The following is a 15,168-nucleotide window of genomic DNA, read 5'->3' as shown; positions in this document are numbered from 1 at the left end:
GCCTGGTCCATAGGTGTGGAGCAGCTTTCCTCCAGTTTTTGTTGTAATACAAATAATTATCAAATCTTTTGGAGTTGTTTTTTTTCTCTTTTTTGGTGCATCGGTTTTTATTACATCAGTCACTTTTTTCAGCTGTTGCTTCTTTTGTACTTTAACTGTCCTTTTTGAATGTATGCCATATCTACTGAGATAAAAGGGAGTTCTCAATCTTTCCATCACTTTTCTCATGAGAAAATTGTTCTATTTCACTTGTCTTTTTTCTGCCACTTTACACTTCATGATTTTTTCTGAAAGTGATAATTCTGTGAAAATAGTTGAATTTAGGCAGACTTTTTTAGAACAATTTTAAAAAATATGAATAGATTACAGATCTCTGATGTTTTGTCTGTTATCATTAGGTTTGCACTGTCTTTCCTCCTCCCCTCCTCCCCCCTTTATACATAGCTAGATATGATGCCGAGAGATGGAGTAGTTAACCATGTAAACATTTTGGGGAAAAAAAAAATCCCCCCATTTTTGCCTATTTGTCTTCTATTGTTGTCATTAAATAACAGCTTTGGAAATGAAGCTGGATCTCTTTAACGTGTTTGTTTTCTAAATAGATGTCTCTGGTTCTGGAGTTTAGCACATGGGATAAAGTAGGCCCATTAAGCCAGGGGGTGGAATCTCATTCCAGTGGTAGAGCCTAGCTCCCCACTATCTTGAAAGTTCACCAGCCACCGCTGGAGCAATTACTTTACACACAGGGTCAGTTGCTGTTGGATAAAGTTTTTCCTCAAACAGATTAAATTAACATTCAAAAACCGTTTATTTTTTTATTTTTACTTGGGTTCTCTTTGACCACCCCTGGGTTAACCCTCCTATATTGATAATTTTAACAAAAGATTCGATATGGGGGGACTAACCCGGGGGTGGTTTCTCTTTGTCTATTTGTCAATTGAAAGTGTGTGATGATCAGAAAACCTTCAGCTGAGACCACAGAGAATGAGATCTTCCATTTGGGTTTCAGACTATAAAAAGCATGACAACAATTTGTATGAACTCTTCAGAGACTGTTCTCAGTTTGCTGGATCAATAGAGGTTTTTTTTTTTAAAAAAAATCTCCAAAGACCTCACACTAACATACCATACGTTTTCACTTGGAATCCTAGACTAAATTCCCTCGTAAATTTACTGACATTTGTGTGAAGCAGTCAATTGGAGATAAACTATGACTCAGTCAAGAAAGCACCTGGAAGAAAACTTCTCTAAAGTGCTCTGACTATTGGATTATCTCATATACTAAAGGCAGGACAATGTTGGTATTCTGAAAACAGAGTTAAAGATGGCACTCATTGTTCTAACTTCTGACTTCTGTCACACGCAACCTCAAGCAATGTCTTGTGCCATGAAGCAAACGTGTATCTAATCAGTGCCCTGGATATATTGACCTCATCTCTGCAGGATGACTGCATATGAACTTAGATATTAAAATAAAATGTAACTTTAGAACAAAATATAATTTCAAAGACTTTGTTGTCATGTTTGCTCTTGAAAAACAAATGTTTCTATTGTATGGATAATTTAAGATTTGCCACAAAAAGACCCCAAAAGAACCACATATTTAAAAATATAATTGCCACAAGGCTGAAGATATCTACGACTATATTGACAACATACACCCCCTCTCCTCCTCCATTATAGCAACAATTTAAGGTCAAACCTCTTATCTGCATTCTATCAGCTAAGGAGGGAGAGACAGTTTTTAGGGAGTGTAGACTGCAACACTCGTTGCAATAGCTCCCATGTTTAAACATAACTTTAACACTCTGGTGGTTATTGTAGAAGCTAACATTCCTAAAAAATATTTTCTATGAATTCCTTATGCTCCAATCTTGAGCATTAAAGATTCCAAAATATCTCCAAATCTCTAAATTATCATCCCAATATTTTTATAAAGGATGAATGAACAAATGAAAAGTAAAATTTCAGCAAATTTACGGTACATCAGTTTGTTAATTTTGGTTTTCCAGAACACCCCTTTATTTTATGAGCTGGATATTAAACATTTTTTTTAAAGAAACACCCCAGTGTTGGCTACATCAAAAGAAGAGCTACGTTATCTGTAATCCAGTGGTGAAAGGATCCCCCGCTGCATTTCCGCTGTGGCCCCCAGTAGGTCAGCACTAGAGATAGTCTCCAGGCGACTTGAATGTTTCAGAGAGAGAAGAATTGAGAGAAAGGTACCTACAGGTCAATCACCATTCTGTGTCCACTGCATTTCTCATAGATATGTATTGAAAACCAGTGCCTCTCTATGCTAGGGGTGGGCAACCTTCTGCACTTCAGATATTATGGACTACATCTCCCATAAGGCTCCTACAGCTATAATGCTGACAAAGCATCAAGGAAGATGTAGATCACAACATCTGGAGTGCCAAAGCTTGCCTACAGCGGCATTTAAAAGAAGTCCTCACTTCAGCCTTGAGCTAGGACGCAGTGTGAGTGTCTGGCTGATTTCTATTGAAGGTCTTGATTTAATAAGCTTTCTAAATGATTCAATACTGTTATAGAAACTTTCAAAATTATTTATCTACAGAAGTTATCGTCATTTTTTGTAGATGAATCATTTGGGACAGTTTGTATAACAGCATTGAACTAATTGGAAAGATTATTAAATTGAGGTCAAATTTTACATTTTTATTAAATTAGAAAGAGTTGGCACTGTGTTAACCACAAAAGCACTTCAGCAAGCTGCAAGCAGGAGAGTGTTAGGGGTTTGGCGTTAACAAACAGAACTTAGTAGTGAAGGAGATAAGATTTCAGGGTTAGTAGTGATGTAATGATACATTTAATTTGCCATCCAAATACCGGCTTACTAACCTTTTCTTACCAGAGAGATTTACTGAAAATCAGCCTTTCTTTCAAAAGATAAAATGTTCTTTCAGACCACCTGTGTGGGAAAATAAGTTATTATACTAAACCAGCAGCCGTTTAATTACTCCCTCATACAACTCTGCATTAGTCACACAAGGGATTGAAGTATAGCGGCAGTAAAACTGGGCTCACTGAGGCAAATGAACTACACCCAATCCCTACTATTATAAATACTAGTTGCCATCCATACATCTTTGGAAGGAAACTCTCATCACATTGGATATTGACTGAAAGTGATGCCGAAGTAGAAACTCTATCTAGATTTAATGACTAGGCAGTAAGTAGCCTCAATTTGCAGCTGCCAGGGAGCATGGATAAAACCAAATATATGCCAAAGTTGCTAAAAATGATCTCTTACCCAAAACCACAAGCTCCATGTAGCAGCTTAGAGGCATTTGGAATCTTAGAAAGTCCAGTTGCAGCTGTAACTCTTTATTATTATTAATATTATTATTATTGCCATTTATATAGTGGCAACAGATTCTGTAGCGCTTTACACTATTATAAGAGGGGGGATTTAACTATAAATAGGACTATTACAAGAAAACTTACAAGAACGATAGGTTGAAGAGGACCCTGCTCAAACGAGCTTACAGTCTATAAGAGGTGGAGTATAAAACACATTAGGACAGGAAATAGCAATCACATTAGGTGGGAGTGGAGCAGAGCTGGAGGAGAGAGTAGAGTGTTGCTCTTTAACCCCTTAAGGACACATGACATGTGTGACATGTCATGATTCCCTTTTATTACAGAAGTTTGGTCCTTAAGGGGTTAAGAGAGAGCAAGAGACAGGTATGTGAGGTAGAGGTTACTCTGGGAGGCCATAAGCTTTCCTAAAGAGATGGGTTTTAAGGCACTTCTTAAATGATTAAAGACTAGGTGAGAGTCTGATGGCGGTAGGCAGACTATTCCATAGTAAGGAACCACCCACGAGAAGTCCTGCATGCGTGAGTTGGCCATATGTGTGAGCAGCGGACAGGAGAAGGTCATGGGCAGAGCGGAGAGACCGAAAAGGGGAATACCTATGGATCTGTGCAGAGATATAAGAGGGGCTAGCATTGTTCAGTGCTTTATATGTATGGGTTAGCACTTTGAGTTGACTCCTATAGGATGCAGGAAGCCAATGTAAGGACTGACAGAGGGGTGAAGTGTGAGAGGACTGACTAGAGAGGAAAATCAGACTGGCGGCAGCATTCATTACAGACCGTAGCGGGTCAAAACGGCTTTTGGGAAAACCAATTAGGAGAGGGTTACAATAATCCATGCGGGAGATTACTAGAGCACGGACAAGCTCCTTGGTAGCATCTTGAGTAAGAAAGAGGCAGATGCAGGCTATGTTTTTAAGATGGAATCTGTAGGATTTGGCAACAGACATCAAGGATGGACTGATGTGGATACTACTAACTTGAAGGGAGCGAAAGAGGAGGATCAGTATTAGGAGGAGGAAAGACAAGGAGCTCAGTTTTAGAAAGATTGAGTTTCAGAAAGTGGGAGGACATCCAGTCAGAGATGGAAGAAAGGCAAGCAGTGGAGAGGTCCGGGGTGGAGACACATATCTGAGTGTCATCAGAGAACAGGTGGTAGTGGAATTCAAATGAGGCAATAGGTTTGCCAAGAGAGGCAGTATAAATAGAAAATAGAAGGGGACCAAGGACAGAGCCTTGGGGGACTCCAACCAAGACAGGACAAGGGGAGGAGGTATCATTTGAAAAGGAGACACTAAATGAGCGCTGGGAGAGATAAGAGGAACCAAGACAGGATGAGGGGAGGAGGTATCATTAGAAAAGGAGACACTAAATTAGCATTGGGAGAGATAAGAGTAAAACCACAAGAGGACAGAGTCACAGAGACCGAGTGAGTGAAGAGTTTTAAGAAGGAGAGCATGATCAACGGTGTCAAAGGCAGCAGAAAGGTCAAGAAGAATTAGTATGGAGTAGTGGCCATTTGGATTTAGCTGTGATTAGGTCATTAGTAACTTTGATAAGAGCAGTCTGAGTAGAGTGGAGAGGTTGGAAGACAGATTGAAGAGGGTCAAGGAGATAGTTGGAATTGAGGAAGTGAGAAATACGTGTAAAGATAAGTCTTTCCAGAAGCTATGAGGAAAAAGGGAGCAGGGCTATGGGACGATAGTTAGAGGGGGAAGATGGGTTAAGAGATGTTTTTTTTTTCAGGATAGGTACTACAGTTTCATGTTTAAGGTCAGCAGGGACAACGCCAGAAGAGAGAGAGCAATTGAAGATGTGTGTTAAGGAACGCACAAGACAGGGGGAGAGAGATCTGATAAGGTGAGATGGGACAGGATCTAGCAGGCAAGTGGTGGGGCAGGCGAAGAAGAGAGTTCAAGGTGTTAAAAAGACACCTGGGATTGTGGGAGCATGAATTAATGAAAGAGGAAAAGTATGACTGTTTGGCGAGGGCGAGGGCAAGGGCTGCGCTGTATGAACATAATATGAATCTATAATGGAGATAGTCTGCCTGGGTGTGAAACTTCCTCCAGGAGCGTTCAGCACAACGGGAGCATCTTTGCAGGTAGCGTGTTGATTTAGTATGCCATGGTTGGGGGCATGTCCTCCTCGAGGTGCATGCTAGGAGCGGAGCTGCAGCGTTCCAGGCAGAGGTGAGGGTAGTGTTATATGTGAAGATTGCCAGTGAGGGACAGGAGAGGGAAGGGTTGGATAGCAGTTGTGAATCAATATCAGCTGACAGCTGCTGGAGGTCAAAGGAATTAAGGTTCCTCCTGAGTTGAGGGGGATTAGGCTGAGGGGGTACTTGAGAGCAAACGATAAGAGGTTGTGATCAGAGAGAGAAAATGGAGTGTTGCAGATATTAGATACTGTACATGCATAAGAGAAAATGAGATTGAGGGTATTGCCAGCTACATGGGCGGGATAATTAGCCCACTGCGATAGCGCGAGGGAGGAAGTAATTGAAAGTAGTTTAGAGGCTGCTGAGGTCAAAGGTGTGTTAATGGGAATACTGAAGTCCCCGAGAATTAGGGATGGAATATTAGAAGAGAGGAAGTAGAGAAGCCAGGTGGGTAGAGGTTTGAAGGAGCAGTGAGGTGAGAGGAGAAACCCTACACCACCACCTTTACATTCAGAGTGTCTTGGGTTGTGGGTAAGTTGAAGACCACCAAAGGATAAAGGTAGCAGTATCAGAGGGGAAGAGCCATGTTTCTTTTAAGGCTAGTAAATCTAGAGAACGAGAGATGAAGAGGTCGTGGACAGCAGTGGATTTTGTAACATTACACACAGAGCGTGCAATTCAGAGGGCAGTAAGGAGGATTTAGAGGAAGAGTAGCATGAGATGGGTATGAGATTGGTGTGGTTCCTTGAGTTAGTACGTGGTGGGTTTGCTGAGATGGGACCGAGGTTTGGAGAGACATCACCAGCTGTTAGAAGCAGAAGGATTGAAAGGAAGTGAAGGTGGGAGTAGGATTTCAAAGTTTTGTAGGAGGGTATGTATATAGAGGATTTGGGAGAAGTTGGAGGAGATAGGCTGGAAAGGTATATGTAGAGTGCATGGGATGAATAGAGAGGGGAGGGGAGTAAGGTGGAAGTAATGAAGATGGTGTTGCCTGGGACAGGTGAGCAGAAGGATAGGGACATTTTAGTAATGAGAGAAGTTAGTGTGAAAGTGAAAAATAGAAGGGAGAACATTATTTAGAGTAAATGCGTTTTTTTATATAGATATGAAAATTATACATATGCACATATATAATCATAGACAAATATATAAATATATATATATATATATATATCTATGAGTGTTTAAACCATGGTGAAGAATGCAGTATGTTAACAGAGGGATTTCAGGTGGGGAGAGGTTTAGTGAAATGATTGGTGTGTTTTGAAAATCAGCTGCTCTGCACTATCTATAAGTATGATAATGATGGTGGGGTGGGGTGGGTGGACAGCCTTCAAGAGATGATAGCTCTGTTTAGGCTTTCTTGCAGGGCTCGGTTGGCTGTGGGTACTGGGTGTTGATAATTAATGCTGTTATTAGGGGCCCAGTCTCTGCTTAGGCTTTCCTGCAGGGCTTGGTTGCTTGAGAGTACTGGGGGTTGATAATCAATGTTATTAGGGGCCCAGTCTCTGCACTGTATTAATGTTATGTTTTTTGTTTTGTTGTGTTTGTTTTGTGTCTGTAGTAATTTATGATTTATTAATAGGCTGTCTATCTAAATCGACATTTAATCAAGTTTCAAACTTGTGCCAGAGAACTGAACGATAATATTACTTTAACAAGCCTTGCTGCCACAAGGCTCCTCTGCATTCTCTTCCAGCTAAAAGAAAAACTATGTGGTGATATTCACTCATAATCTAAATATTGTTTTTTATCCCAACTGGAATAACACTTTGAAATTCCATCTCGGAATCAGGAACAGCCAATGGTGTGTGTTTATTTATAGGCACTCCACGTGCTTCCTTGGTAACTCTTTCATTGCAAACATTTTGCATTGACTGGGTAGACTTTTTCTATGCATCAAAAAAGGTCAACAGCCCCTGCTCATTGAAATGCTCTTTATATTCTTTATCTTTGGAATCCTCGCAACAGGAAGGGGAAAAATGACTTAATGTAGCTTTAATAACGGAGACATACTGAAAGGATTCTTTCCCAAAACTGCTTCTTGGCTCCTTTAGTGACGAAACCGAGCTGTAATTTGAGAACAGATACCTCTTCTAAAGCATATCATTAGCCAGAAAGCAGAGCACTGCATTAGCAGTCCAGATGTAGACACAGTGCAGTAGCAAACAGCACTACACAGACGGCAAGCACTCTCAGCACAGACTTGCTATGTTCCTCCTGCTACTTCCAAAAAAAGACATAACAGATTGATATATTTACATATGAGCCCTTCTCCATCTTCTCAGTGTCTCTCTTCCACATTGAAAGCAGACAATATTTTGTCTGCACAGCTAGGAAGACTTGATCCTGACCGTTCCTGCACATTAAAGACTCACAAGCATCTGGATGTACCGAAAGACAATTTGTCATCTACAATGCAAATCTAATCAGCTTGTGGAACGTAAAGTGTGGATCCTACAGCAAAGAAGGATTTTTGGACCGGTCTATTACTTAGGAGAAGGAGAGATCATTTTATAGGTTCAGAACACACTGACACTTTCGTGTCACTAAAGACCATCTCGTTTCATGATGACAGGACTTAACCTATTCTGGTTTGGGATTCTTTTCAGCCTGTGCAATGCTTACTATGATGGACCTCTCTACCCTGAAATGTCCAATGGGAGCCTCCACCATTACTTTGTTCCCGATGGAGACTATGAGGAGAACGATGACCCCGAAAAATGCCAGATGTTATTCAAGGTGACAGATGAGAGGGCCTGTGCTTATGGGGATGGCGCACCTCTCTCAGTTAAAGATGAATTTATAATCATTAAAAGGCAAATTGAGGATGCACAGAGGGTTATTGAGAGCATCGGGAAGAGCATTTCGTATGACCTTGACGGAGAAGACAGCTATGGAAAGTATCTAGGAAGGGAATCTTCTCAGATCAGTGAATCCTTCAGCAACTCCGACAAGTCTCTGTCAGAGCTGGAAGTTAAGTTTCAACAGAGCCAGGACAATGAGAGAAATGAAATCAAGGGGTTAAACGATAACTTTATCGCTATGATGATTCACACAAGAGCTGTTCTCAAAGAAACGTTAGATATCTCTTCAGGACTGAGGGATAGATACGAACTGCTTTCTTTAACCATTAGAAGTCATGGTACTAGACTAAGCAGAATGAAAAATGAGTATTTAAAGGTTTGACACCTTTTATTCTCAATCTACCTAAGTGCAATTTATGCAAATCATCCTTGTAGATTTTCATGTACAGGAGAACTTCCCCATGTTAATGAGTGTGTACAAAACCTGGTACATAGAATGCCCTTGCTGTGCCAGTAGATACAGAGTAACCGTTCTGCTACCATACCCAGAGCTAACATGGCATCTGGAAGTGAATGGGTTAAGAAGTGGTTCTACTAAATGACTGTGCCGTGGGGAAGTTAAATGCATTGGAAATCATTGAATGCATTGTTTTTAATATTTAAATAGCTACACTCTGTCAACATTTTGGTTGATTCTTAAATTGTTTTTAACCTATTGACTGCTGTGTGGTCCATGAATCAACTTTCTTTACATATTCCACATGCAATTAATGGGTTAACACTATTTACAGAGAACATATAATTTTGTCTTAAAACCAGTATTGTGATTTAACACACTCATGGACATAGTGATGCAATGTACACCAGGGTATATTATTTATTTTATTGAATTGCTGCATCCTTCTAAAATGACTATGTTGTACATACTAAGTATATTGCTATAAATACGTTTTAAGCTTATGTCTTTTTAACTCCTAACATACATATATGCTTACACTGCTAGAGTTTAAAAACTCCTAATATAAATTGAAAAAATATATGAAATTTAAAAGTTATACCTGACGTTGCCTGAACTATATTTTTTAAACTTCAGATTTTATTTTTTGAAGAATTGAGAAAGTATAAGTTTTATATTAAGTATCTAAAATATTACCATATCAGATAGTGATAACAGTATAAAAAGTTATAAATAAGAAAAAAGTTGTAAATAGGAATATACTTTAATCATTTGACAAGGGAATTGCAAATTTCAGTCTTAACCAGACAAGCTGATAAATTGTTCAGATGGATTTTTTTTCCTCACTATTTTGAACAAAAATTTGCAATTCCCTAGTCAATTTTCTCGAATTCCTGGTTTCCTGTCGTAGTTAAGACATGTCTTAAACATGGACAGTCTTTGTTCAATCAAATGAATGACACAGAGCAAAACTATGACGTTAATCCTTGGAGAAGGTCCTCCAAGGTATGAATGATGAGTAAAGCACTTTAGAAAACCTCACAATTAAAAAAATATATATTATGGGGGTGATCAGTTCCCTCTTCGAATATCTGATGTTAACCTTTTGGGTATTAATATGGGAAGAAACGGTGTATTCACTAGAGGAGTTTTGGTGAAAAACTGACAAGGAAAGTGCAAGTTGTTTGTTACAGAACTGAGCTGGTCAAATAACTAAGTGATTTTTATCCATGAATATTATGGCATAAAATCTTACATTTTCTTTTTTTCTTTTTTTCAGTTCACTTAATCCCAAATTAAGTCTGTAAACCACAAAGGGGTAAACAGACAATGTTGTTGTTGGTTTTTTTTCAATTGTGCAATGTGTTAAGCTAGAGATATATGAAGAATGAGAAGATAGACAGAGAGACAGACAGACACAATTTTTAAAATAATTTTCTTCAATGAGCTTTTCAGAAATCAGATACTCAGGCTACAATTAGGAGCGGTTTATTTAGGAATCTCTGGTTTAAATGTAGTATCTGACACCTCATCCTCACACCCTGGGATTAGTATAGCATTTTTCACCCATTTGGGATTTGCATTTGATAAGTATTTTTTAAGAAGGTTACTGTATTGCATAATGAGTATTCGTAAGAAGTTCATATATTCCTCTTTTATTGGCTATTAAAGAAAGTAAGTAAGTCATAAACTTTATACAACCACATGAGTCATTTACAACAGATTACTGTCTGTTAGGGATTGCCGACAGGCACATCGGGGAGTCTTATCCCGCAGTTTAGAGACTCTATGAGATTTCAAAATGTGATGCCGCCTGACTTGTTTTTTAAAGTGTCCTCTTTATAGAGGAAATATATATGGCTGAGAGTGACAAGAGTGAATGTACAGTCAGAGCTCTCATGCAGCAAATACAAGAAAACAGATTCAGTGGGATGGTGTTTGACAATGCGAAACCGCCATAGCTGTTAATCTACAACTCCCATTAGTCACAGCCATGCAAGCAGCGGCAGAGGGTAATAGGAGTGTGTACTAGAGTTTTTTGGCACAATATGTTGCTGAAGATCTGTCCCTGGATGTAACGGTATCTTTAGCCTTTTTCCAAAAGTGATGTGTCAAATGTGCTTCCACGATTGTTACTGTTTGCTGTTCCTTTTGTACAACAGAACTGGTTTCATCTGTTCAACGTGAATCCCCATTGACACATTTGGGTTTTGCCATAGTTTGAATCTGAGTTGCAGGGATTTAACTCCAATCTTTGTATCGCAGGCTGAATGAGCAGCTTAAACTCATGCTGACTGGTGTGGAGAATTGAGTTAAACATTGTTTAAAGGGGTACTCAAAGCACTTGAAGCAGCCGCTGTAGTGGTTATTGTTCCCTGGCACCATCTCACCAAAACCTGTCAAACCATTTCAGCATGACTGAAGACTTAGTCACGCTGGGTATCCATATTGATTCTGGTTTAATAAAGCAATAGTAGCCAATGTCAGTTGTGTGCAAGATGGTACTCATTGATTGGCTGAGATTGTAAGCTGAGTACTATCAGCCAGTAAACAATTTCCTATCTTGCACTAAATCCACATCAGATTTCTACAGCTCAAGAAAACAGGAAGCAGCTAAAACAGTTCAGCAGGTTATGGCGAAACAGTGTCAGCACATTCCAGGCACCATAACCATGACAGTCGTCTGTAATATAGGGGTATCAAAGTAGCACAGCAGTGGTTGGGCTACAAACCCTAAAATGTTCATCCTTCCATTAGATGACTGAGTATTTTCAGAAAGGTCAAACACCCCTGATCTATCAAAGTCACTTTGGCAATTACTTGCATTTACTTAAAGGAAGACTATGTGGTCAGGAACACAAACATGTATTCCTGACCCTATAGTGTTAAAACCACCATCTAGCCCCCTGGGCCCCTCATGCCTCCCTAAATATAGCAAAATTGTACTTGTATTCAAGCCTGAAACTGTAGCTCTGCATGCTGTTAGACTCAGCCTCTGAAAAACAAGCTGTCTGCTGACATCATCAGAAGTGGTGGCCTGATTCAATCACAGTGCTTCTACATGGATTGGCTGAGACTGACAAGGAGGCAGATCAGGGGCAGAGCCAGCATGATCAAACACAGCCCTGGCCAATCAGCATCTCCTCATAGAGATGAATTGAATCAATGAATCTCTATGAGGAAAGTTCAGTGTCTGCATGCAGAGGGAGGAGACACTGAATGTTTGGATGCATTTTAGGCAGCCATGACCCAGGAAGGATCTCTAACAGCCATCTGAGGAGTGGCCAGTGAAGTTATCACTAGGCTGTACTGTAAACACTGCATTTTCTCTGAAAAGACAGTGTTTACAGCAAAAAGCCTGAAGGTAATCATTCTAATCATCAGAACAAATTCAATAAGTTGTCATACATGTCATGTGTCCTTAAGGGGCTAAATAATGTTATCCTTAAAGAAAACTGTAGTGGTTATGGTTTAAGTTGTCAAACTGTTTTAGAGCCACTCCCCACCACCACTAACGCTAATGGAGGGCTTGTAGGACTTGCAGGAGCTTCAAGCTCGTCAGTAGTGGAGATATTGAGCAGAACTTGGTGAATCCCAAGTAAGAAGTCAAACCATTCTAAAACTCTTCTACTTATAATGAGGGTGCCAGGCCACTCCTGGCTCCATAACCAGGACAGCATGCTATAGCAGCTATGGTATCTGGGATGTTCCTTAAAAAAATATTTAAGAAAACTAATGCATCATGCTTAAAGTGATATATATATATATATATATATATATATATATATCACTTTAAGCATGATGCATTATGCTTGGAAGCATGATGCATTATGCATGGAAACTGAAGTAAAACTTAATTTAACCCATTTGTATTGAAGAAGAATTAAGTTGTTATGTTACGTACTTGTACAGAATTTACACCAACAACTTGTTATTAAATTCTTCATATGTTGTATTTTCTACCTTGCACATATCTCTGAAGTTAGTTTTTTTTTTCTCATTGAGACCAATGATTCGGTCCTCTTTTTACCCCCCTTTCATTCTGTTGGTAGACAATGACCCCTGAGGACTGGCAGAGAATTCTAAAAAAATTACTTTTACATCAGCTAGTTGACTACATATGGGCACCAAAATGCCTTGTGCTAGTGTGAATTCTGTGAAGGGCTTCTAGTGTAAAGGACTGGGCAAATCCAATAGAGGTTCACATGGTTTGCAAAGATCACAAAAGGTGACCTCATTCTCTTGGTGTGCAGCAACCCGCAGGGGTACAGCTGAAAGTAGATACTCACCTGAAGGCACTGAAAACGTCTTTATTCAGGTCCTGGTGCTCCATCATCCAGGAGCCACATCAGTGCTGTGCTCCTATGCACAAGCAAGATTACAATAGTTAGGTCTATGGAGAATTCAGCAAGACCAGGGAATCCTCTATCGACCAACTCTCACAATCTGTTAATCTGCCCTATTCCCACAGTCATTGCTAGCGACAGTTGTGAACACTGACAAAACGCAATGCAGACATTTCCTTTTGTCAAGTTGTGTTAACCTGGGGTATGTCTATAAGGCAAAGTAGTCACTATTGTGCCTTATGATAACTTTTGACTATGTTGGAATTTTCAAGAAATTCCACTGCAGTCAACATCAGTAATTCCGAAAGATCAGATCTGTCTTTATGAAATACTCATAATCAACAGCACCATGACATTTTATCTTCCTTTCTCTGGCCTAACTGTTAGCCCAGAAGGTACTGGGGTGTGGAATCATTGATGGTCCTCAATGAGTAATGCAGAGCAGAACCACGTGAGAAGGAAGGAGAAGATCTGTCCCATTAGTTCCTGCACTTTATGACTTGCAAATTAAAGTTATCACCAAAATCTCTTTTCCAGTTAAAGACAGAAAATGTCTATAAAGAAATTTCCCATGGACATTGAAAGAGTGTATAGGCAGCCTCGAATGAAGTCTCAACCTCGAGGTAACTAGAATTAATAGCATGATATAGGTGCTTATCAGTAACTGTTCTCAATTCCGGGGTCTGTTCAGTAAATTACACTTTTTTGCCAACAAGTGTAAATTTGTGTTGAGCCTCGCGACTTCTCCCTCTGCTGAATTCAGTTCCTGTAAAATTTAGTCTTGGTGTGTGCATTAGCTAGATCTTTGACATTCGTTACTAGGGACATGTTTTCCAAGTGTTCATTTATTTGTGTCCTACTCACATTACTGTAAACATATCTAAAATGTCTAATATTACTCTTGAATGTAACTCCAGAATCAAATTCTAATGGAAGTGAGAGTGATTTAAACTTAGTGGGAACTGAAATCAGCAGATAGACAACTAGCTAGGCTCAAAGCAAGTTCTTTAACCACTTTTTTTTTTTTAACTGAGTTACTGAACAAACACCTTAGAAGTAAAAAGTTTTGCAAACGCACCAATATTATTCTTTTGATTTTGGCTGCCTTGAGTCTATGGTTTTATTGGAGACTACATTGATCATTTTTCCATGTCTCGGTAAAACCTTCTATCACTTTCAAGCAGAGGATTATTCAAAATATAAAAAAGAATCATTGTGAAAAGATGAAAAAAATTGCATCTGTTCCGTCTCCGAATTCTGATTCCATTGACGCATGCTGTCTACATAAATCTATGGTTGTCAGATTGTGACTTTCCAGCTGTTGTTGAATTATAACTCACAGTAGTACCAAAGCTGATGGGGATATTTTTTCAATTAAAGATTGAGAGACCTAATGTGTCTAACCTTGTTGTAAATCATAAACTGGCCGGTTTCACTTTATTTCTACTTTTGCTGGCTTGAGTATTATGACTGTATTTGTTATTAAAGACAAAGGCAAAAGTGTTGGAAGTGTTAAAAAAAAAATCCACGTCCGACTAATGTATCAATATGTTAGATCAAAAAAGTTGTTTCTTACAAAGACTGACTGTAAGGCCATCAAATCGTGTAAGGGCATGACCACAGCATGAGTTATTCACAATAAAAATTACAATGATAATAATTTATTTGGTAATTAATCTGACTGTTTTCTTACAGTGGAAAATTACAACATAATTAAATATATTAATGTAATGAAAAATGGCATTTTACTTGCCGTTGAGATGTGTAGAGGTACAAAAAGGACCACATAACTAGCATACACCTGTTTCCCATTTGCCTTTTTATCATTGACTCTTCAGAGAATATCATTCTTAAAGTTATCCTATTATCTTACCTTGAATGAGGATACCTCTTGACCTTTTGACTAGCTCATGGAATTTCTGTTTCTATCTCGGAGTTCCATGATCTTTAAAAACATTTTGCACAGAACCCATCAAGCCTGTAAAGTCTGTAGGTCCTACTGTATAAAATTAATTAAATAAGGTGTGGTCCCTCTTAATTTAAGCTACTGAATCGC

General features: G+C 39.1%; 1 protein-coding gene and 1 long non-coding RNA gene across 2 annotated transcripts; both read left to right on the top strand.

Moving 5' to 3' along the window:
* The first annotated feature begins 7,471 nt into the window (after positions 1-7,471).
* On the top strand, positions 7,472-9,255 carry FIBIN (fin bud initiation factor homolog). The gene has a single exon (XM_063437426.1). The coding sequence runs from the start codon at positions 8,071-8,073 to the stop codon at positions 8,689-8,691; it is 621 nt and encodes a 206-aa protein (XP_063293496.1). The 5' UTR covers positions 7,472-8,070; the 3' UTR covers positions 8,692-9,255.
* Positions 9,256-13,210: 3,955 nt separating this feature from the next.
* Positions 13,211-14,776, top strand: LOC134578317 (uncharacterized). The gene is made up of 2 exons (XR_010086098.1): positions 13,211-13,829; positions 13,951-14,776. It is a non-coding gene; the product is annotated as an uncharacterized LOC134578317 (long non-coding RNA).
* Positions 14,777-15,168: the final 392 nt, after the last annotated feature.

This window comes from Pelobates fuscus, chromosome 12, assembly GCF_036172605.1.
Source record: "Pelobates fuscus isolate aPelFus1 chromosome 12, aPelFus1.pri, whole genome shotgun sequence".
Classification (NCBI taxonomy): Eukaryota; Metazoa; Chordata; class Amphibia; order Anura; family Pelobatidae; genus Pelobates; species Pelobates fuscus.
The sequence above is the reverse complement of the archived record's forward strand: the minus strand, read 5'-3'. Positions and strand labels throughout refer to the sequence as shown.